Source organism: Scyliorhinus torazame, chromosome 11, assembly GCF_047496885.1.
Source record: "Scyliorhinus torazame isolate Kashiwa2021f chromosome 11, sScyTor2.1, whole genome shotgun sequence".
Lineage (NCBI taxonomy): Eukaryota > Metazoa > Chordata > Chondrichthyes > Carcharhiniformes > Scyliorhinidae > Scyliorhinus > Scyliorhinus torazame.
Window position 1 is genome coordinate 158,910,149 of NC_092717.1, and position 24,072 is coordinate 158,934,220.

At 46.4% G+C, this 24,072-nt stretch overlaps 2 protein-coding genes across 5 annotated transcripts in view; one reads left to right on the forward strand and one right to left on the reverse strand.

Moving 5' to 3' along the window:
* The first annotated feature begins 3,162 nt into the window (after positions 1-3,162).
* On the forward strand, positions 3,163-8,713 carry LOC140385604 (uncharacterized). Its single transcript, XM_072467921.1, has 2 exons — positions 3,163-6,637; positions 7,935-8,713. Exon 1 carries the CDS (start codon positions 5,369-5,371, stop codon positions 6,386-6,388), a length of 1,020 nt encoding a protein of 339 aa, XP_072324022.1. The 5' UTR covers positions 3,163-5,368; the 3' UTR covers positions 6,389-6,637; positions 7,935-8,713.
* A 3,704-nt stretch (positions 8,714-12,417) lies between these two features.
* Positions 12,418-24,072, reverse strand: part of LOC140385605 (inositol monophosphatase 1-like) — a 42,000-nt gene continuing 30,345 nt past the window's right edge. For all 4 annotated transcript variants that reach the window (XM_072467924.1, XM_072467925.1, XM_072467923.1 and 1 more), the window contains exons 8-9: positions 18,936-19,087; positions 12,418-14,333 (exon numbers count right to left, since the gene is read on the reverse strand). In XM_072467924.1, coding sequence (XP_072324025.1) covers positions 14,221-14,333; positions 18,936-19,087 — 265 coding nt within the window. In that variant the 3' untranslated portion in view covers positions 12,418-14,220. The remainder of the gene's footprint in view (positions 14,334-18,935; positions 19,088-24,072) is intronic.

The window sequence follows — 24,072 nt, forward strand, 5'->3', positions numbered from 1 at the left end:
GCTGTTTCCAGCGCCCCCAAACTTGTGCCCTTGCAAGATCTGCCTCCATACGCACCCATGCTGACGCCGCCCCCCCCCCCCCCCCCCCCACAGCCACTTCATAATCATGGCTTTGTTAGCCGCCCAGTAATAATTGCTAAAGTTCGGCAGCGCCAGCCCGCCCTCTCCCCGACTCCGCTCAAGCATTACACTCCTCCCTCGTGGGGTCTTGCCCCTCCATACGAAGCCCGCAATAACTTTATTGACCCACTTAAAAAAGGACCGCGGAATAAAGATGGGGAGACATTGAAATACAAACAGGAATCTCGGGAGGACCGTCATTTTCACCGTTTGGACTCTCCCAGCTGGAGACAACGGGAGCGCATCCCATCTCCGAAAATCATCTTTCATCTGATCAACCAACCGGGCCAAGTTCAATTTATGTAGCCGGTCCCAACCCCGCGCCACTTGAATACCGAAGTACCTAAAACTGTCCCCTACCAATCTAAACGGCAGTTCCCCAGTCGCCTCTCCTGACCCCTCGCCTGGACCGCAAACATTTCGCTCTTCCACATATTAAGTTTGTACCCCGAGAACCGGCTGAATTCCCCTAAAATTCCCATGATTTCTTCCATCCCCTCAATTGGATCTGAAACACTGAAGCAGGTCATCCGCATACAGCGAGACTCTGTGCTCCACCACCCCCCCCCCCCTGGAAAAGCCCCTTCCAGCCCCTTGAGGCCCTCAGAGCAATTGCCAGCGGCTCTATAGCCAGCGCAAACAGCAGTGGGGAGAGGGAGCATCCTGTCTCGTCCCCCGGTGCTGTCTACAATAGTCCGAAGTCGTCCTGTTCGTCCTATACACTTGCCACAGGAGCCTGGTACAGCAACCTGACCCAGTCAATAAAACCCCTCCCATAAATAATCCCACTCAACCTGGTCAAAAGCTTTTTCCGCATCCATCGCGACCACTACCTCCACCTCCCTACTTTCCGGTGGCACACGATCACATTTAACAGCTTTCTTACATTGGCCACCAGCTGCCTGCCCTTAATGAACCCCGCTGATCCTCCGCAATGATATTCGGTACACAATCCTCAATCCTTGAGGACAAAGTTTTGGCCAACAATTTGGCATCTACATTCAACAAGGATATCGGCCTGTAAGACCCACATAGCTCTGGGTTCTTGTCCCGTTTCAGGCTAAGTGGAATCGTGGCCTGTGACATCATCTGGGGCAGAACCCCTCTTTCCCTTGCCTCATTAAACACCTTCATCAGCACTGGTCCCAATATCCCGGAGAACTTTTTGTAGAACTCCGCTGGGTACCCATCCGGTCCCGGGGCCTTACCCAACTATGGCCATCAAGCCCTCCACTATCTCTTCCAACCAGATCGGGGCCTCCAGTCCTTCTACCAGCACCCTGTCCACCTTCGGGAAAGGCAGCTCCTCCAGGAAGTGCCTCATCCCCTCCGGCCCCACAGTGGTTTCCGACCTGTTGTAAAACTTCCCGAACGCCTTACTCACCCCTGCCGAATCCCCAACCAAGTTCCCATCCCCGTCAATAACTTTCCCTATTTCTCTAGCCGCCTCCCTCTTTCTGAGCTGCTGTGCAAGCATCCTGCTAGCCTTCTTACCATGCTCGTAGATCGCCCCCCTCGCCTTTCTGAGCTGTTCCACTGCCCTCCCTGTGGTTAACAAGCCGAACTCTGCCTGTAGCCCCCGCCATTCCCTTAAAAGCCCTATCTCTGGAGTCTCCGCGTACCTCCTGTCGACTTGTAGAATCTCTTTTACCAGTTGGTCCGTCTCTGCCCTGTCCGTTCTATCCCTGTGAGCCCGGAGCGAGATCAGCTCTCCTCTCACCACTGCCTTCAGCGCTCCCCAGACCAGCTGCTAAGACCTCCCCCATATCATTTACTTGCAGGTAATTTTGTATGCATTTCTCAGCCTCTCGCACACCGCTTCGTCCGCCAACAGCCCTACATCTAACCTCCATTGCGGGCGCTGATTGCTATCTTTGCTAACCTGCAGGTCAGCCTAATGTGAAGCATGGTCTGAGATTGTGATCGCCGTGTACTCCGTGTCCACCACCCCTGCCAGCAAGGCACTACCCAAAATGAAGAAATCGACCAGAGAGTATACCTTACGCACAAGGGAGTAGAAGGAGAACGCCTTCACCCTCGGCTGCCTAAATCTCCGTGGATCCACCCCCCTCCATCTGCTCCATGAACCCTTTCAGTTCCTTTGCCATTGCTGGCACCCTGCCCGTTTTTGAGCATGACCGATCCAGGCCGGGATCAATAATTGTATTAAAGTCCCCTCCCATGACCAGCTTGTGCGAGTCCAGGTCCGGTATCTTCCCCAACATCCTCTTTATAAATTCCACGTCATCCCAATTTGCCCACCCCCCCGCACCCGCCCCCCCGAGTGGAAGACCTGAATGACTCAGCCTTTCCTCAATCTAACCTGATCCACTGCTCTAAGGTGCGTCTCCTGCAGCATTACCAGATCCGCCTTCAGTCCCCTCAGGTGCGCGAACACACGTGCCCTCTTAACCGGCCCATTTAACCCTCGAACATTCCAGGTGATCAGCCTAGTTGGGGAGCAAAGTGCCCCCCCCCCCCCCCCACTCCGCCGATCAACCATCCACTTTCTTGGGCCCGCCTCCAGCCCATGCGCCGCGCCTCCTCCGGCCCGCCCCTTATCAGCCCCCGCTACCGACCTCTCTCTCCCTCAACTGAAGCCCTTCCCTCGTCAACAGAACAACTACCCCCCCCTCCCCCATCTAGCAACACCACTCTGAAACCTAACCCATACAATAAACTAAACATATACACCCCCCCCCCCCCCCCACTGCGCTTCCGTGAGCTAACTCACCCAGCTAGCTTGGTGGCCCCGCCCCCGGCACCAAAAAGTCTCCACACCTATTGTTCCCTCGCTCGCCCCCCCCCCCATACAAACAAATTTCCTCATCTAACGATCCCCACACAATCATCCAACTAAAAGAAAAACACCGAAACCCAAACAAGCACGTCTCCACCCCAAAAGTGCACATCAAAGCAAAAGGCATTGCCAACATTCACCAAAAAGAAAACCCGAAAATGAAAAACTTTTCTCCCCCCCCCCCTCCCACCCCCTCCCCAAACAAAACTCAAAAACAGAAGAGAAAAAATAAAACAAAACCCAATATAAGCCAACTAGTTGCATCAAAGTTCGAACGTTCTCAGCCCACCACCAGGACACCAGTCCAAACTTCACCTGTTTCTTGACTTAACTTGGCCACCTCCACACTCAGGTCCTGGTACACCCGCAGGATACTGTTGCCCCATTTACAGATCCGCGTTCACTTGGCCCACTGAAGAATACATTCCTTGTCCAAGAATCTGTGGAATCTCACCACCATTGCCCTCGGAGGGTCCCCCGTTCGTGGATTTGTCGCAAGCGCTCTCTACGCCCTGTCCACCTCCAAGGGTCGGGAGAATGTCCCCTCCCCCAGCAGCTTTTCAAACATACCCGCTACGTATGCCCCAGGATCAGCTCCCTCAGACCACTCCGGGAACCCAACAATTCTTAGATTCTGCCGACGGTGTGGTGATATGCATCACTGTAAATACACAAGGGGTTAATGTAAATACACTTAGACTAGATAGACACTAGAGGGAGCACCAGAGACATCATGACACACAGACATTCAACCAATAGGTCAGTAAGATAGAACACGACCAATGGGCATTCAAGACACATCCAGACGTGACACTACCACAGGGGGGCATTACACCAACCCATATAAAAGGACACAGCACACATGCTCAGTCTCTTTCCAGTGGAGACACTTAGTAAGTACAGAGAGGGTTGATTGAAACACATCACACCCACCACGTGGATCATAGCAGACTGGTTAGTTAGTCTGAGTAGCTATAGCAGGATTAACCAGAGAGTCTAATCCAAGTAGGAGAATTGTTAATAGTTTAATAAATGTGTTAAAGCTATCTCCAAGTCTGAACCTTCCTTTGTCAGAGTGTACATCAGGAGCATAAAAAAACATGGTACCAAGGAGTGACTGTTTAAATCCATATAGTTTCAACTCAGCAAACCGTGACAACCAGCAACAGCACCCAGTCAAGATGATCGAGATACCGGTTCCACAGCGGCTCAGGTGCCACGGCAATCTCAGTGCAAACTGGCATGCACTCAGGCAAAGGTTTGAGATTTTCCTGGTAGCAGCCGATCTACACGACGTGGCTGATGCTGAAAAGACAGATCTTCTGCTCACAATTGTGGGTGCAAATGCAGAACAAATCTTCAAAACCTTCAACTACTCCAGAGGGCAAGAAAAGAGAGACTTCCAGACAGTCCTGGACAAGTTCGAACAATACTGCGAGGAAAACACAAAGAAACCAACAGAAAACAGTAAAAGAGGTGCCAATACTAACCACGAGGCCAAGGTAGGCGACCAACGAATGACAATTTTGATTGGTGGCCATCTTGGAATAGATGGCCGCACATGCGCAGTTGAGAGAAGGGCACAAAGTAAAGGAACAGCGATCTGCGCATGCGCAATCCATTCCTACGCTCTACGTCACAAGCATCATGACATCAGAGGCTCCCGACCGCGCCCACTTAAAGGGTAAATGTCCCAAAACAAGAAGAAAAAAAATTTAAGCCAGAAAACAATTCTTTCACCTGGAACGACAGCACAATGCCTGAACTTCGACCAGTAGCTGAAAGTAACCTCCGCAGAACCCTGCAACAAGCAGTTGGCACCGCCCAAAGAGATGATACAGTCCTTGAAGACTACGACTCAGACCTTGATTTCTTCTTTGGACATCGCGAGCCCAATGCCAGCTCTGACACAAAAAATGATGATGTGGTCCTAGAAGACTATGACTCAGATGAAGATTTCCCTAGTTTTACCCTAGTACCAAATCCGAACCGCAACTAGAGGTGTTGTACATTGAAGACCCCGACGACAAGTTCTTCGGATTTGGGAATCCTCAGCCCAGCATATATGACATCCCGACTCGTGAGTGCAGGATTATGCCACGGCCTGACGCCAAGAGACAGAGAGTGGTACAAGCCCACTAAGAGTGGCCTGCTGCCACACAGAGAGTGGTCCACGCACCGCTAAGAGAACCCGACTCCACACAGAGAGTGGTCCACGCACCATGAAGGGTCCCAGCCTCCACCAGATGAAAGACTCCACAGCGAGACAACTGCACGTCTCCACACAAAGTGACTCCAGTGACGCAAGCCTCCACAGCGAGCTCATGGACTGACTCCACGATAGAAGCAACGCAAGACTCCAGAGCGCAGTCCTTGCATGAATAAGAAGTGACTCGAGTGACACAAGCCTCTACAGCGAGCTCGTGGACAGCCTGCACGATAGAAGCAATGCAATACTCCAGAGGGCAGTCCTTGCATGAACAAGAAGTGATGACAGTCTCCACAGGGAGACCAATGCACGATTCCACACAGGGAACGCTGCAAGACTCCACAGAGGGAGTGACACAAGCCTCCACAGCGAGCTCGTGGACAGACTCCACGATGGAAGGAATGCAAGACTCCAAAGCGCAGTCCTTGCATGAACAAGACCATGAGGGTCTAGCAACCTCCTCTGAGCAACCAGCAGCAGACGATGCAGGTCTGCCACGCTCAAGTGAACAACAGAAAGACTATGACAGTCTACCACGCTCCAGTGAACAACAAAGCGACTATGACAGTCCACCCAGATTGTTTGAACCACCAGAAGAAGACTCTGACAGTCTATCCAGCTCAAGTGAACGACAAGAAGACACTGAGGCTCTACCCACTGGATGTGCGACAAATGACGACGGCATCCCACTTCCCATACCAGATGTGCAACGCAACAGACCTCAGCTAGTCTGTACAGAGGCTCTCGACAATCACAGTGAGACTACTGGTGACTCTGGTGACACCACGTTAATTCAATCCTCATCCGCTCGAGCCTCTCCACAAGCAAATGCATTCCTGAATGTTTTGACTCTGGACAGGGAGCATCAAGACACCTCAGCTGACTCAAGTGAACCTGCAATGACTCCAGACGGGGAGCATCGACAAGCCAAAACTGACTCAGGTGAAACAGACCAGACTCCAGACGGGGAGCATCGACAAGCCAAAGCTGATTCAAGTAAGCCAGACATGACTCCAGACGGGGAGCGCAAACTCAGTGACGGCACGCTCAAGAAGACAGCAGATGCCACAAAGGATGCTGACACGAGTAACTGTGTGAAGGACTCTTATTATCCACAGTGTGTGGTCCTTGAGCGCAGCAAACACAACAACAAAACCAACCAACACAACAACAACATCAAAGACAATAACAAGAAGCATACCAGAGGCAACAAGCACGACAAAAACAACAACAATGGAACTACGACTGGTACGACATGATACAACTCGGCACATGCGGGACACTGTTACTGCTCAGCTCAGAACAATTACATACCGTGGCAGGACGATGCATCTTACCAATTCACATTTGCTACACTACCAACAGGCAACCCGGCTTTCAGGACAGATGCCATCAAGAATTGCTACCATAAGCATCGAAAGAAAGAGACCAAATCAGTCAATGAAGTGATTTGAACACTTGAACACCTCCTGATGACCAAACACCAGGACACTGACGGCGTTCACAAGGTAATGACAATGTCACTTCTATACCAGACCATATAAATTCATGAACTATTGGACTCATAACTTTTATTTTGTATTGTCTTATCCTCAAAGTCATCGCAACTATTATTTGGTCTTGTATACTATTGTAGTCATCACAGTCATCATAACTTGTACAGAGCATCACTTATCTACCTGTTTTTGTTCAATTTTCTTTAACACTGTACAGAAAATATGCAACATGAAAAAAGGGGCGATGTGGTGATAAGCATCACTGTAAATTCACAAGGTGTTAATGTAAATACACTTAGACTAGATAGACACTAGAGGGAGCACCAGAGACATCATGACACACAGACATTCAACCAATAGGTCAGTAAGATAGGACACGACCAATGGGCATTCAAGACACATCCAGTCGGGGCATTACACCAACCCATATAAAAGGACACAGCACACATGCTCAGTCTCTTTCCAGTGGAGACACTTAGTGAGTACAGAGAGGGTTGATTGAAACACATCACACCCACCACGTGGATTGTAGCAGACTGGTTAGTTAGTCTGAGTAGCGATAGCAGGATTAACAGGAGTCTAATCCAAGTAGGAGAATTGTTAATAGTTTAATAAATGTGTTCAAGCTATCTCCAAGTCTGAACCTTCCTTTGTCAGAGTGTACATCAAGGAAGCAGCTTATGTTACGTCAAGAGCATAACAAAACAGACGGGACCTATTCTCTCGGTCCTCCACCTTCTCCAGAAGCCTTTTCTGTTGGTCCCACAATATTCCCACCTCCTGCTCAGCAAGCGCCTTCTCAACCTTCTGGATCGCCCGATCCTGGGCGTCCAATCTGTGCTCCAGCCTATCAATCAACTCTTTAATCGGGTCCAGGCAGTCCCGTTTCTGCTTAGCAAAGCCCTCCTGGATGACCTGCATCAACTGCTCCATTGATCGCTGGGCCGACACACCAGGGGTTCGGTACTCGGCCATGCTGTCTGTTTTTGAAAACCCACCACTATTCTTAGAAGTCCCCCTAGACCAAAAAGGGCTGACATTCTAAATGGTGAAACAGGGATTCTCACTCCCCGACTCCGATGCAAGCTTCAGTGGGTGCTATTCAGGTCAAACTATGTTTTCAAGTTATCCCCTGGTATAACCCATACCTTCACCGAAGATTTCATCTACTTACCACTTAGTAGCATCGATCCTGGGTCCCGCATTGCTAAGTAAGTAAAGTAGACTTTGGAATAACCACTATTTCAGGTTAAATTAAGTTATTTTATTATTATATTTTTTCTTTTAAAAGCTATTACTTTCTTTACAGAAAGGAAAACGTTCTTGCTTCTGGATCCTTCGGGTTGATTGAAGGGACCTTCAGGCCCACCTTGACAATCAATCGTCTTTTTAAAGTCTGGTCTTCTTTAGATGTATTCGCTGGTTAGCTCGGTTGCTGTGTCATATCTTTCCCATGTACCGAGCTGAGAGAGCTGACTATCTCTGAGCTGACTCTGCCTACTCTTTAAATTCTAGTCTTCCTTGGATGTATTAGCTGTTTTAGCTCGGCTGCTTTGCCCTGTCCCTTTCCCATGGCCCAGCTGACTGTAATCTGACTTTGCTTCTTGTTCCTTCTCTGCTTCTCTCTCTCTCCCTCTGGTTCTGGTTGCTGTTCCCTTTCTTCGGGTTTATATATTTTTCTAACAGTTATTACGTTTTTATGACTTTATTGTAAAGTGACATTTTTCACTTTGATTGTAAAAAGTATCTTTGATCTAAACATTCTAATCCAACTAAGTATTCATTTTGACATGACTTAATCTCATAGATCTGATTACATTGTGTCCTTTGTGATGTTCAAAATGCTTTGGTTTCAATAGAGGTGTGAATTTTGGTTTGGTTCCTGTCATTTCTATAGTTTTATTTTCCAATTGTGTCCTCAGCTCATAATTTTGATTTTGGCTTTGAATTATGTTTCTCGTAGACTGATAGTCTCCAGTTTTCTTTAATTTACCTAGTATTAGCAAATTATCACACCTAGAATCGTCACCAAATTCAACTGAATCTCATCCATTCTTTTCTAGCTGCTCACTAAGATAGTTACTTTCAATGAAGGTGTGAGCCATTGTTTTTGGCTTCATTCAAAATCCTGTTTGTCTTGTTTGCTAAGCCTGCTTGACCAAGGATAACTGCATTTTACAATCCTGCTCTTTGCAGCTGCTGTTAACCCCTTGTGGGATCTTTCCCTGTATCCTCTCATGTTTCTCTCAGACCAGATATTGCCAGACTTCCATGTTTCAAATGACATACCTTTCCATATTTTCAATTACATGTCTCCTGCTGCAGCTTCAGCACATCTCTTGCCAATCCTTTTATTTCTGCCCTTTCATGCATTTCTGGTTCTTTTCTCCATACACCAATATATGGAAACGGTGCCCAATTGCCTCAGCCTTCGAATTTAGTTTAAAACCGGAAAAAAGTCGGGGGGAAAGGTCCAAATGTCCAACCAGAGCGGGAGCTACCAAATGTGCGACTTACTCCTTCATAGCCGCCCCGGAAGTCCAATGACAACTTTTTAAAGAATGTATTCATTCATGGGACGTGGTCTTCACTGGCAGTGCCAGGATTTATTGCCCGAGGAGAGTTTAAATGCCCACCCTAGAGTGTTCAATCTCACTTCAGTTTGATGTCATTTTCTTAAGCAATCCAAAACCTATGCTAGAAATGTTGCTAAATTCAACTTAACATACCTCATTGGTGTCTCTAAGGAATGTTAATCGCTACAATAAGGACCTGCCTGTCTGCACTAAAGTTCCTGACTTCAGTGAGCAACCAGATTTAATGGAGGTACAAAGAAATGGGTAGTTTTGGAGACAGGTTGTGGGCACAATGCAAAATAAAGTTATTTTAACTTTCCAACTGACCCATTTTAGGAATTAAAGTCCCCCCTCTTAAGGAACCCATTCTCTTTTTGTCCCACTCCCAACACAAACAATTTTATAAATTAAACATTATAGATTACAAAATTAAATAAATTCACGCATGCACTAAACAATCCAGGTGCAAAAAAAATTTAATTTACTATTTTCAATAGATTATAAAAAGATTGAAAAGTTGCACATTATTTTTACACTTATTTAGATGTGTTTATGTACTATGCACAATGTAGCTGATCTTCATCATCTACTGGTTCATTAACACCTCGAATAAAAAATTCTTATCCTTCAATAACTTCACACCGCTGATCTTGTGACCCTCTCCAGCCCTACAACCCTCCAAGAACTCTACATTTCTCCAATTCTGGCTTTTTCCCCCAATTTCTTTCTTTCCACCAGTGGTCATGCTATCAGATAACTAACTAAGACTTTGGCATTCCCTCCCGAAACCACTCTCCTCCTTGAAGATATTGTTTAAAACCACCTACTTTGATCAAGGTTTTGTTCAGAGTCAAACTTTCACTCGTGTGAAAGTTTGGAATGTTCTACTACAGTAATGGTGCTATATAAATTAAATTCTTACAGTTCCTAAAGTCTGGGGTGAACCGTGCAGTCATTAGCATAATTCATCAGGGGTACATAGGTATTCATCCATGATGCCCTTGAGTTGGATTTTAACAATAAGTTAATATTATTTTATATTAACAGACAGAACCTAATTGACTTGATGCAAAATTGAATTAACATGTTCCAATAAAGTTCATCTCACTCGTTGTCTGATTGAAAATCCATTAGGAACATACACCTATTAATAAAAATCTTTATTGTCACAAGTAGGCTTACATTAAGTTACTGTAAAAATCCCCTAGTCGCCACATTCCAGTGCCTGTTCGGGTTCACAGAGGGAGAATTCAGAATGTCCAAATTATCTAACAGCCACCTAACAAGTCTTTCAGGACTTGTGGGAGGAAACCAGAGCACCCGGAGGAAACCCATGCAGATACAGGGAGAATGGTGGAACGGTTCACTACCCAAACCAAAGGGCATTTAATGCTGAATTTAACCCTAACATGTTGGATAGGATAGAAACAGAAAAAAGGGTGCCACCTCACTATCCCATCCCGAGCTGCCAACGCTGCTTGGACATATTCTTGAAGGTTTCATTGCATGACTTCCTGCCTCCATCCATCTCACCCCACACTCATTGGTCAATCAAGATGCCCCCCCCCCCACCCCACCGTCATTCGCATGGCACATAGATCCTTCAGGGGAGATTCTCTGGGCTCCCCACAGAATGTTTCTCAGTGGTGGGAGGCGACCCGCTGTTGGCTGACAATGGAATTCCCCAATTATTCCATCCCATGCCACCAGGAAACCTGTGGCAGGTGTACACCATCGGCGGGACCGGAAGATCACGCTGGCGTGAATGGCTAGAAGATCCCGCCCTTCGTTTCTCAACTGAACGATTCTTGACTATTAGCCTTATTCTTCACTTCAATTAATTTTGTAACTGGTAACCAAGTGTCTAAACAAAATTTAAAATACACAATGCTTTTTGTACCTTTATGATTTCTTTCCTCCTGAGCTGCTTGCCTGGAGATTAATCCTTAATTTCTGGATACCCAGGAAAATCCTCTCTGATCCCTCCTGCTGGTTACAAATATAACTGTAAAAGGTAGAGTCTGGAATCCAGGCCTATTTTCTCCCTCTTCCTCTTCCCCCCCCCCCCCGCCATTCACACTACCCCCCAGAAAAGTCAGATGAAGTCTGGCAGTAGTTCCAGGTGACAGGCCTCCTCTCCTGCTGTGTATCTTCCCTCAGCACTTAGCTGGCAAGGTCTTCAGTGAGATTCGATGTAGTCTTTGGAGTTTGTCATTTCCATGAGGCAGACTAATTTAGCGCCTCAATTTCGCTCATGGCCACTCCGAGCAGATTTCCATTTCATAATGGGAATCGCAACAAACGCATGTTTCAAATGCTTAATGACCTAGAAAACTGACACGCCAGGAGGAAAATGCAGCCCTTTAGCTCTACAGAACCAAGGCTGTCATACTACGTCTAATATAAAAGAGATGTTTAGTGATGTTGTTGGTATTTATTGCTGTATTGTCTTTATAATCCTGAACTACTTTCTTGGATCTCCCAGGCTAATGAAGTAATAGCATCAGTCTATCCTGGTAACATAAATAGAAGCTCTTTGCTAAAATTCTCATTTTTATAACACCTGACCAAATTGAAACATAACATCACACCACATATAATTTCATTCCAACGTAAAATATCAGATTCCTTAGTATTGTACCAGGCATAATGGCTTAATATTGCTTAAGGAAAGAAGTGGCCTAACTTCATCAAATGCCTGGCTGGTGATGAAATATGGTTTAGTTACAATTGTTGGAATTATCATTTGGTTTAGTTAAAATCTCTCTTGGACTCGGACCTAAAAAGATAGCCATGTCTTCCAGCAATGTCAAAGCCTTCTTAAAATGTGGGCCTAGTCTGCTAATGTGGTTTGGTGCATCATGCTTTATAACAGATTAATATTCAACTGGCTAATAATTCTTAAATGGGGCTTGAAGCACCTTTCATGTTATCTATGAAGGCTGAAGTGTATGCAAATCATTGCACTCAATTATGTTTGGGCTACTGAGCCTCGCAACTAAAAAGTAGGTGATATTGTTAAAACTATCAAACTGGTTCAGGCAGAATACTGGGCATGAGTTAGGTTGAAGAAAGGCAAAAGATCATTTTAGGAATCAGATTGTGAGCTCAATGAGTAGGGCTGATTCTTATCTCCAGTCAGAACCTAGCTCTCCTTTGCAAACAGGTGTAGTTGGAATGAAGGAGAAATCAGCGTAAACAAATTCTCGGTTCTCATGAGTTTCAAAAATACATCTTATTATCAGAGTAAAATAGCAAGCAAATCCATGTGCTCTACAATTGCAATAAATTATTTTACACTTGTACCAACCACTTACATATAGAGGTAGAGTTTCCACTTGGTTGCATTGGTTTTCCCAGCATAATTCACCCAAAATTAGTGTAATGCACGAAGGATCGTGGCACTCCCAAGTGTAAATTTTGTCTCCATGATCTTCTGAAGTAATTTAAAAAACATCACATGAGAAACCTGTCATGCCCACAAAATTGGCCGTGCCCCGTGGTGAATTAATCACTCTTGTGAATTTCTACTATTTGTGTATATTTGTAGGTTTTTGAAGAGGCTCCAAAAAGAATAAGCCATATCTTTTGGGCACAAGGTAGTAAATAGGCTTTATTCTTCATATAAGAGCTGAATCTGTTTACAGAAGTTCAGGAATTCAGGACCAGAGTGTTTTTTTATATTTGTTCATAGGACACGGGCATTGCAGGCTGTGCCAGCATTTATTGTCCATCCTAATTACCCTTCAGGGGCAGTTAACAGTCAACCACATTGCTGTGAGTCTGGAGTCACATACATGCCAGACCAGGTAAGGATGGCAGATTTCTTTCCCTAAAGGACATTAGTGAACCAGATGGATTTCATGGTCATTATTAGACTTTTAATTCCAGATTTTTATTGAATTCAAATTTCACCATCTGCAATGACGGGATTTGGACCTGGGACCCCAGAGTACTCTGGATTACTAGTCCAGTGGCAATACCACTTTGCCATTGCCATCGTCTTGACTAGTTTTAATTCCTCTGCACCCCCGCCCTGCCAAACTGGACTGGGTTTTTAAACCTGGTTTTTCACCTCTCCCGAGGGCTCTCTCAGTTTAGGATAGGTTGGAGAATGCATATTTGGTCATGCACAAAATACAATTGTGGGGTACAGGTTGGATGAATCAGAGCCTCTTTATCTGACTCAATGTTCACACATTACTTAAGCAACTTTTTAAAGCTCTTGATTTTTTGAGAAACTGTCTACACCAAAATAACTAGCAAATGATAATGTTTTCAGAAAGTCATTTTCAGCATTTTACACTTGGGTTATACTTGTAGACCAAGCATTCTGATTAAAATGTCTGTTGTGATAAACCCAATTCAGTTGTATTAATCAAACCACAAAGTTACCACTCTTAAATATCTGAAGGAATACTTTCTAAAGCAAATTATTTTTTTTCTAAATTGCATTCTGAAATACTGTCCAATTTTGCTGATTGGTGATAAAATTTGGGGTTGCCAATAGCAAATCGAGCAGAAACTGGAGAAGAAAAACAGTTCTCAAATTGGCTGCAATTTTAGTACAAATTAAGCCTGGAAAGCAGACTATACACACTGCAGAAACTCTTAACCTCATAATATAATATTTCTTGCGTTCAATTTATGCTTTCATTTCCATTCAATACCAAAACAATTACAGAACATGTGTTTATATATCACAACATACAGTTAGCAAGAAAGTGCGACTAGACTACGGTAGCAATGATTCAAATTCTGGCTGCAATGCTTCAATCCATCAGTTTCTGATTAGACCCCGCAGAAGAAGATTATTTTATTGTAAAATTTTGATAAAAATTATGGCACTATCTATGCAATGTTAGCACCATATACATTAGCTACTGCAATTGACATGACCAGTTCACCTGATGGGTTCAAGAGATATTCCTAATATGTTTGCAAATGAAAATTGAAAATCTATTTAAACTGGAGTAAAACATGTTTAAAAATTGTATTGAGGAATACATTTTCTCATTATTATTGATCATCCCTCTGATAGGGGATTATCTGCACTTCTTGAGCTATTCTCTCTGCAATGGCTCTGCTTCCTGCAGCAATCACTCTACAGGACATCAGATCGAATGGTCCACCTAATGGGAGGAAATTAAGGTGTCAATGACAAAAGGAGGGATGTCATTATTAACAGTGTATTCTCATCTTACATTTACTTGGACTTTCGTTTTATAGGTTGACACAAAATCACCTTTAAAGACATGCAAAACATATGAATGCAAATAACATGCTGACATTAGCTTTAACTTAAGTGCTACAGGCAACATGTGTGCCCCTGTCCGACAATGGATGTTGTTGATGTGCTTGCAATTTTATATTTTGTTGAATGTATTACACGAGCAACATCTTGCAATTATATAGCACATTTAAACAAAAATAAAGCGTCTTAAGGCGCATCAGAGGCATGGTCAGAAATGTACCTGTTGAGACGCTTGTTGAGATGTTAATAGTGACTAAAATCTCGCTCGGAGAGGAGTTTAAAAAGGGTCTTAAATAAGGAGCTGAAGGTAGAAATGGAGGTTTAGGCATGGATATTAAGAGCATGGAACTTACGCAACTAAAACCATGATCATCAACTGTAGGGCAAAGGAATGAAGGTAGTTTCACAACAGGTGAGTCAGAATGGAGAATTCAGGAGAGGGGAGGTGTTGAACTGAAGAACATTAAAAGAGGAATATGGGGGTGACTCCATGAAGGGATCAAAACATAAGGATGAGAATTTTAAATTTGAGGCACTGGGAGGCCTTAGACTAAGTCAATGAGGGCAGGGGCAATGGTGAGCAAGACTTGGTATGGGATTATATATGGGCAGCAAAGTTTTGGATGACATGAAACTCACACAGGACAGTGGATTGGTGACTGTCTAGTAGAGCATTGGAAACGACAACAATGAAGGTGACAAAGGCATGGTGATTTTTTCATCATTTTGAATCACCAAGAGGACATGGGTTTAGAAACTCAGTCTGGTTTGATTAGGACACGGATGCTGGTTTAGTTTGTAACAGTGGCCAGGGAGGAGAATGTAATAGGAATGTAATAAGGGTACAGAATCTGTGGTGGGAGCCACAGAAGGTAACTTCAGTTTTTCAATGTTTAATTCTGGGAAATGACAACATATCTAAAACTGGTGGTTGGATGATCCTGCCGGCAACACAAAAACAGGGTGGGATTGAAAGAGAAGGGCAAAGCTGGATGCCATCAACATGGAAGCTGATGTCTGCTCATGATGTCATCAAAGAGCAACACGTAGATGAAGAGCAGGAGGTGCCCAAAGCCAGTTTATAGGAGAATTGCAAAAGTAATAATGTGGGGGGAGGAGGAAATCCATTTTTAGAGATGCTTTGTGTATGATCATATACCAAGTAACTGTTCCAGAATATGCTTTTAAGGGATATCAGCATTTCATCACTAGAAGCAAAATGTGTCAACTGATCCAGTCTTTGTTTCACTTTTGCTTTGAGCAGATTACATACACACAGCTCTGTTGCCTTCAAGCTTTATACCTATGTACAACTGTTCTCATGTGTCTAGTCTTAATAAATTAATCCACAATGTGTTTACCCAATATCTTATAAGTTTTGTACAGTAAATAAGCTGGACGTGTTACATCATTATAATAACACAAGAGCCCCAATGGACGAATGAGATTGGCCTAGTTTTTTTAAAAATATTTTTATTCTCCTTTTTCACATTTTCTCCCAAATTTGCACCCACCAACAATAAACAATAAGCAGTAACGAATATGATGTCAATCCCCATATCAACAACAACAATCCCACCTTCCCACCAACTCCCAAACAACTGTCTGCATGTTAACATAAACTAACAAAAAGGAATCCGGAATCACCCATAGTCACCATTAACACATGCAGTCCCCAACCCTCCCACCCCCAACTAATATTCGATGTTATCCAAAGTGCATAATGAATAACGCCCATGAATTGTAGAACCCCTCCATCCTTCCCCTCAGTTAAAACTTAACCTTCTCAAGAGTCAAGAATTCCAGCAGGTCCCCCCGCCACGCCAGGGCACAGGGTGGAGAGGTTGCTCTCCATCCCAACAGGATGCGCCTTCAGATGATCAACGAGGCGAAGGCTACAACATCCATCTCCGCACCCATTTCCAACCACGGCTTGTCCGACACCCCTAATATGGCCTCCCGAGGGCCCGGATCCAGTTTCACGTGCACTACTTTAGAGATTACCCTAAAAACCTCCTTCCAGTAATCCTCCAGCTTTGGACAGGACCAAAATATATGAACGTGATTTGCGCCCCCCACCCCGCAACGTTCACACACATCTTCTACCCCCTCCAAGAGCTGGCTCATCCTTGCCCTTGTGAGGTGTGCTGTATATACTACCTTCAACTGTATCAGCCCCAACGTCATGCACGAGGTGGAGGTGTTCACTCTCCGGAGCACCTCAAACCAGAACACCTCCATACCCTCTCCCAACTCTTCCTCCCACTTTGCTTTGATCCCTTCCAGTGGTGCCTTCTCCTCTTCCAAAATAGCCCGAAAACTACCGACACTACCCCCTTCTCTAGTCCCCCTGTTGTCAGCACCTCCGCCAGCAATGTGGAGGCCGGCTCCACCGGAAGCTCTGTGTCTCCTTCCTGGCAAAATCTCAAATCTGCATGTATCTAAATATTTCCCCCTGCTCCAGCCCATACTTCGCTCCCAACTCCTTCAATCCTACAAACCGACTCCCAAGAAACAAATCTTTTAGTGTCTTAATCCCCTTCTCCTCCCATTTCTGAAAATTTCCATCCCACTTCCCTGTCTCAAATCTGTGGTTCCCCCGAATCGGCATGTCCCTTGACCCTGCCCCCAACCCGAAGTGTTGGCGAAACTGCCTCCAAATCCTCAATGAAGCTATTATTACCGGACTCCCGGAGTATTTCCCCAGGGCCATCGGGAGCGGCACAGTTGTTAGCGCAGTCAATCCCGACCCCCTACACAAACTCTCCTCCATTCTGACCCACTGGGAATCAACCCCTCTGACCCAGCTCCACATTCGAGATTGGCCTTGTTGACCATGCTATAGGCTGCAGGCAGGTTGAGATGGAAGAATGCATTCTGGTTAGTTACAGACATGTCAGTTGTGACTCTGGTTTAGGCAGAGGCAAAATATTAGTATTTTGGGAGAGTCAGAAACTTGATAGTAGAATTCCAAACTGGGATTACGTTCATTAGAAAATTGAATAACGACTAGTAAAGGAAGATAGGATTATGAAAAAAGAACGGGGGTAGTCGGGCCATCCAGCACAGACATAATAGGCCAAATGGTCTCCTGTGCTGTAAGATTCTGTGATTTTAATTGAGTTGCAGGAAAGATAAGCACAGATTTAGGAGACTATAGTTTAAAGAAGAAAGGGGAGATGGGAAGCCGAGCAGTAGACAGCGAGGGTAACGATACTTAAGTGAAGTGACTGATGGCAGCATTCTGAAAGAGGGGACAAGCTATTATTAAGGACAGCATTTCAAAGCACTTAGGAATACAGTAATTCCCAACTTAATATCCTAGATGTGTTCTTTAAAGTTGCGACTAAACAAAACAATGTTACGGGAATCAGGGGCGTCATTCTCCGACCCCCCGCCGGGTCGGAGAATGGCCGTTGGCCGCCGTGAATCCCGCCCCCGCCCCCGCCGAAGTCTCCGCTCCCGGAGATTGGGCGGGGGCGGGAATCCAGCCGCGCCGGTTGGCGGGACCCCCCGCTGGATTCTCCGGCCCGGATGGGCCGAAGTCCCGCCCAGGAATTGCCTGTCCCGCCGACGTAAATCAAAGCTGGTATTTACCGGCGGGACCAGGCAGCGTGGGCGGGCTCCGGGGTCCTGGGGGGGGGCGCGGGGCGATCTGACCCCGGGGGGTGCCCCCACGGTGGCCTGGCCCGCGATCGGGGCCCACCGATCCGCGGGCGGGCCTGTGCCGTGGGGGCACTCTTTCCCTTCCGCCTCCGCTACGGCCTCCACCATGGCGGAGGCGGAAGAGACTCTCCCCACTGCGCATGCGCGGGAAACTTTCAGCGGCCGCTGACGCTCCCGCGCATGCGCGGGGAAACTGACAGCGGCCGCTGACGCTCCCGCGCATGCGCCGCATTTCCGCGCCAGCTGGCGGGGCAACAAACGCCATTTCCGCCAGCTGGCGGGGCGGAAATCCCTCCGGCGTCGGCCTAGCCCCTCAATGTTGGGGCTAGGCCGCCAAAGATGCGGAGACTTCCGCACCTTTTTGCCGGCGCGATGCCCGTCTGATTTGCGCCAGCTTTGGCGCCAGTCGGCGGGCATCCCGCCGTTGGGGGAGAATTTCGCCCCAGATCTTCCCATATTAATTAATGGATAAACTGACATTACGTTCCACAGTGAGTTTCTTCCCAATCCCCAGTGAATCCTTCCCCAGTCTCTGTTACCTGGATTTGGAAACAGCGAATTGAAAGTACTTTTGGCCATTTGAAGCAGGGCGGGGAGCAGTATCAGATGATGCGCAAAGCATATATTATCTCAATTCTAAAAATGTGTGCATTGCTCCTTTAATTTGGTCGACAATTGTGTTAAATCTGAAAGTAATGTTTTAAATGTTTGAATCCATTCATATGAGTTTGTTTTACCAGAAAATCCACGTGCTGAAAATATGCTAGAAAATTCATTTTATTTGTAAAAAAGCGGATCCATGACTCAAAACTACCTGATATATCCAGCACAACACCGCCAGCCTCAGTAACAATGAGTGTGGCTGCTGCCATATCCCAGCAGTGGATACCCATTTCATAGTAAGCGTCTGCACCACCAGTTGCCACTGTGCACATGTTTACCGCTGCAGTTCCCAGAGCTCGAATTCTGAAACACATTCAGAAAGTATTTCAATGAATGAATGGAAAGAAACCAGACAGACCACCTGGCATCAACCTAGGCACCAGAAATGTGAATGGCTTACCCAGCCCTGTTGACCCTGACATCTGGGGACTTGTGGCAAAATTGGGAGGGCTGTTTCACACATAGTCATACTCACTGAATCATACCTTACAGATGTTTCAGACATCATCACCATACCTGGGTATCTCCTGCCCCAGCAATGATACAGTGTGGGAGTGTGCTGCCTGAGTGTCCTCAACACTGACTCGGGGGCCCCATGAAATCTCATGGCATTAGGTCAATCATGGGCAAAAAAGCTGGATTACCAGAACCCCCCCCTCATTGCTCACTTCACCATTTGCAGCACAAATGAGGGATGCAATGGAATACTCTCCACTTTCCTGGATGATTTGTAGCTCCAACAACACTCAAGAGCATCGAATCCTTACATTTCAGGAGGCCATTTGACCCATCGAATCTGCACTGACCCTCCAAAAGTGCACCCCAGCTAGGCCCACCCCGCCACCCTATTCTTGTAATCCCACCTAACCTTCACATCTTTGGTACCAAATGTCAATTTTTTAGCACAGCCAATCCACCTAACCTACACATTTTTGGACTGCGGGAAGAAACCACGCAGACACAGGGAGAACTCTAGGTTGGAATCGAACCCTGGTCCCTGGCACTGTGAGGCAGCAGTGCTAACCACTGTGCCACTCGACAACATCCAGGAAAAAGCAGTCCGCTTAACCGGCATCCCACCCACCACCAAAGCACAGTAGCAGCAGAATGTACCAATGTACAAGGTGCACTGCAGCAACTCACCAAGGCTGTGACCTCTCCCATCGAGAAGGACAAGGGCAGCAGACAAATAGGGACGCCACCACCTTCAAGTTCCCTACGAGCCATGCACCAGCCTGTTTTGGAACTCTATTGTTGTTCCTTCACTGTCGCTAGGTCAAAATCCTGGAACTCTTTCCCTCACAGCATCATAGGTGCGCCTAAACCACATGGACTGTAGCAGTTCAAGAAGGTGGCTCATCTCCACTTTCTCGAGGGCCATTGGAGATGGGCAACAAGTGCTGCCCTAGCAGCGAGGCGCACATACCGTCAAAGAATTTACAAAAAGGCTGAAGTCAAAGTAAATCTTACATGTACTAACACATGAAAGTTGTCCAGATCAACTGGTATTCAACACTACAACAGGAAGGTTTACAATTTCAACAACTTACATTTATACAGTGCCTTTGATGCAATAATACATCCCACGGTGCTTCAGAGGAGCGTTATGACACAAACCACATTGAGATATTCGGTCAGATGATCAAAAACCAGGTCAAAGAAGCAGGTTTTAAGGAGTATCTTCAAAGAGGAAAGAGAGATGAAGAGGTCCCGAATTCCAAAGCTTAGAACCTAGGCAGCTGCAAGTATGGCCACCAATGGTGCAGTGATTAAAAATCAGGGAGAAGTAGGAGGGCAGAGTTAGATTAACGCAAACATCTTGGGAAGGTTGTGGAGTTGGAAGAGATTACACAAATACAGATGGGCAAAGCCATGAAGGGATTTGAAAGTAAGGATGAGAATTTTAAAAATCAAGACGTTGTTAGACTGGTAGCCAATGCATGCATGACAGCAAGCACGGAACATAAGAAATAGGAGTCAGATAGACAGTACAGCCTCTTGGGCTTGCTTCACCATTCAGTACAATCATGGCCAATATTCGACCGCAACTCTACCTTGCTGCATGCTCCCCATACCCCTTATTTCTCTAGACCCACAAAAGCATCTATCTCGGCCTTAAGTATATTCAAAAATCAAAGGAAATTTCTGTTCACTCTAGGGTGGAGAGCCACACCTCTGAGTGAACAGATTTACCTTATCCCTGAATGATTAGCCACTTTTCCTGAGACTGTGCCTGCATTTCCAACATTCCCCAGCCAGGGCAATCCACTTCCCAGTGTCTACTCTATCAAACCTCTTTAGAAATTTTGGGCACTATTCAACGGAAAAAAATCTATGTTTGGTTTTGGCGCATTTAGCTGCCGAGAAACACCACGCTATTCAACAGCATTTTGCAGTTTTATTTTTCCTCGGAGACTTTCAGGGTGCCCATATGGCACTGCCAGAGTGCCAATCTGGTAGTACCAAGGTGCCCAGGTGCCAGAGACAGTGACAGGGTGGCACCCTGCCCTGTCCCCGACCACCCAGGGGTCTCTAATGGCCTGAGAGACAACCCCAGGTGCCATTACAATTGGTCCACATTTACGGTCCACATTTGTGGAAACCAGTACTAAATGGCACCCTGGCTAGGTCCCGTGGCTCGTTAAATATGCAGATCTGGATTACGCCCAGTGCCGAGAAAGATCATAATGTCTCGCGAGATTTCGTTAAATCTTGTGAGGCGTTTCAAGCATCACAAATCTCACAAGAGGCCTCTCGCAAAATTCAATGGTCTCATCCAGGCACCAAGTCGAGTACAATGAGGCCACTAAATCGTGCCCGTAATATTTCAATGAGATCAGCCCTTGTTTTTCTGAACTCCAGAGTATAAACCTAGTTTGCTCAGCTTCTTATCCCAGACACAAATCTAGTGAACCTTTGCTGTACTGCTCCAATGCAGCGGCATGGTGGCACAGTGGTTAGCACTGCTGCCTCACAGTGCCAGGGACCCGGGTTCAATTCCGACCTTGGATGACTGTATGGAGTTTGCACTTTCTCCTCGTGTCTATATGGGTTTCCTCCGGATACTCTGGTTTCCTCACACAGTCCAAAGATGTGCAGGTTAGGTGGATTGGCCATGATAAATTGCCCCTTAGTGTCCAAAGATATGCCGGTTGGGTGGAGTTACGGGGATAGGGTGGGGGGAGTGGGCCTAGGTAGGGCCCTCTTGCAGAGGGTCAATGCAGACCTGATGGGCTAAATGGCCTCTTTCTGCACTGTAGGAATTCTATGATTCTCAGTTTACCCCTCCTTAAATCTAGAGGACAGAACTGCAAATTGTGCTCTACCTTTGGTCTCACCAAAGCTCTGTATGATGGAGCAAGATGACCTTGTTCTTGTACTCCAATCACCTTGCAATAAAAGCCGATAAGTGGTCTGTCTTTTTTGTTACTTATTTATTTATTTTAAATTTAGAGTACCCAATTCATTTTTTCCAATCAAGGGGCAATTTAGCGTGTTCAATCCACCTACCTTGCACATCTTTGGGTTGTGGGGGCAAAACCCAAGCAAACACGGGGAGAATGTGTAAACTCCACACGGACAGTGACCCAGAGCTGGGATCGAACCTGGGACCTCGGCGCTGTGAGACTGCAGTGCTACCACTGCACCACCATGCTGCCCTGTCTTTTTCGCTACTTGCTGTATTGTACCTGAATGCTAATTTTTGTTCCTTCTACAATGTAGCCAAGTCCTCGAAGCACATTTACGAGTCCCACCAACTATTTTTTTTTAAAAATTCTTAAAAACCAAAATGAATAACTTCGCACTTCTCCACCTTATACTCCATCTATTGTCTTATTGCCCATTCATTTAACCTGACTCCATCTATTTGCTGCCTCTTGGTATCTTCCCCACAGCTTGCATTTCCAACTAACTTTGCATCATCACAAAACCTAGATGCATTATTCTTGGTCTCTTCCTCCCAAGTCATTCATGAAGACTGTAAATAGCTGAGGGCCCAGCACTAATCCTTACAGCACTGTCACAGCCTGCCAACTTGAAAATGCCCCACTTATCCCTACTCACTGCTTCCTGTCTGAAGCCATGCTAAATATATTACTCCAAACACAAGTTTATTGCAGGATAGATTGTGAGATCAACCAGGAGTGCTTTAGAATAACCAAGTAATGAAGGCAAGAATGAGGATTTCAACAGCAGTTGAGTTGATACAGGGCAAATTCAGAAGATGTTACAGAAGTGAAAATAGGAGGCCATAGAAACAACGTGAATAGGTGGTCAGATGCCCTTCTCAGGATCATATACAACAAAGATTGTGAAAATTGTTTTAATCTCAGACTTTTGTCAGCAAAACAAATGGTAGCCTGGGAACAGAGGTTTGAGTGAGAATTGAAAAAAATTGGTTGATATTTAATTGAAGGAAGTTTCTGTTCATGTAGTATTAAATATCGGGCGAGATTCGCCGGGGGCTTGCGTGAATCCCGTCCCCGCCGGTTGCCGAATTCTCCGGCACCGGAGATTCGGCGGGGGCGGGAATCGCGCCGTGCCGGTTGGCGGGCCACCCCCACAATTCTCCGGCCCGGATGGGCTGAAGTCCCGCTGCTAGAATGCCTGTCCCGCCGGCGTGGATTAAACCACCTCTCTTACCGGCGGGACAAGGCGGTCCTGGGGGGGGCGCGGGGCGATCTGGCCCCGGGGGGTGCCCCCACGGTGGCCTGGCCCGGGATCGGGGCTCACCGATCCGCGGGCGGGCCTGTGCCGTGGGGGCACTCTTTTCCTTCTGCCTTCGCCACGGTCTCCACCATGGCGGAGGCGGAAGAGACTCCCTCCACAGCGCATGCAAGGGGATGCCGTGAGCGGCCGCTAACGTTCCCGCGCATGCGCCGCCCGGCAATGTAATTTCCGCGCCAGCTGGTGGGGCACCAAAGGCCTTTTCCGCCAGCTGGCGGGGCGGAAATCAGTCCGGCACGGGCCTAGCCCCTCAAGGTTAGGGCTCGGCCCCCAAGATGAGGAGGATTCCGCACCTTTGGGGCGGCGCGATGCCCGACTGATTTGCGCCGTTTTTGGCGCCGGTCGGCGGACATCACGCCGATACCAGAGCATTTCGCCCCAGATAAGCAGTCTGAGAATTTAGCAATAGTTGAGGAGTCAAGAGTGGTAATGGTGAGGTAGAGCTCAGTGTCGGTAGTCTACATGTGCCTTCAGATAATGTACAGGCAGTGTACAGAGAGGGTGGAAGGAGCCAACGATAGATCATCAGGAGACACCAGCAGTAATCTTTCAGGAGCAGG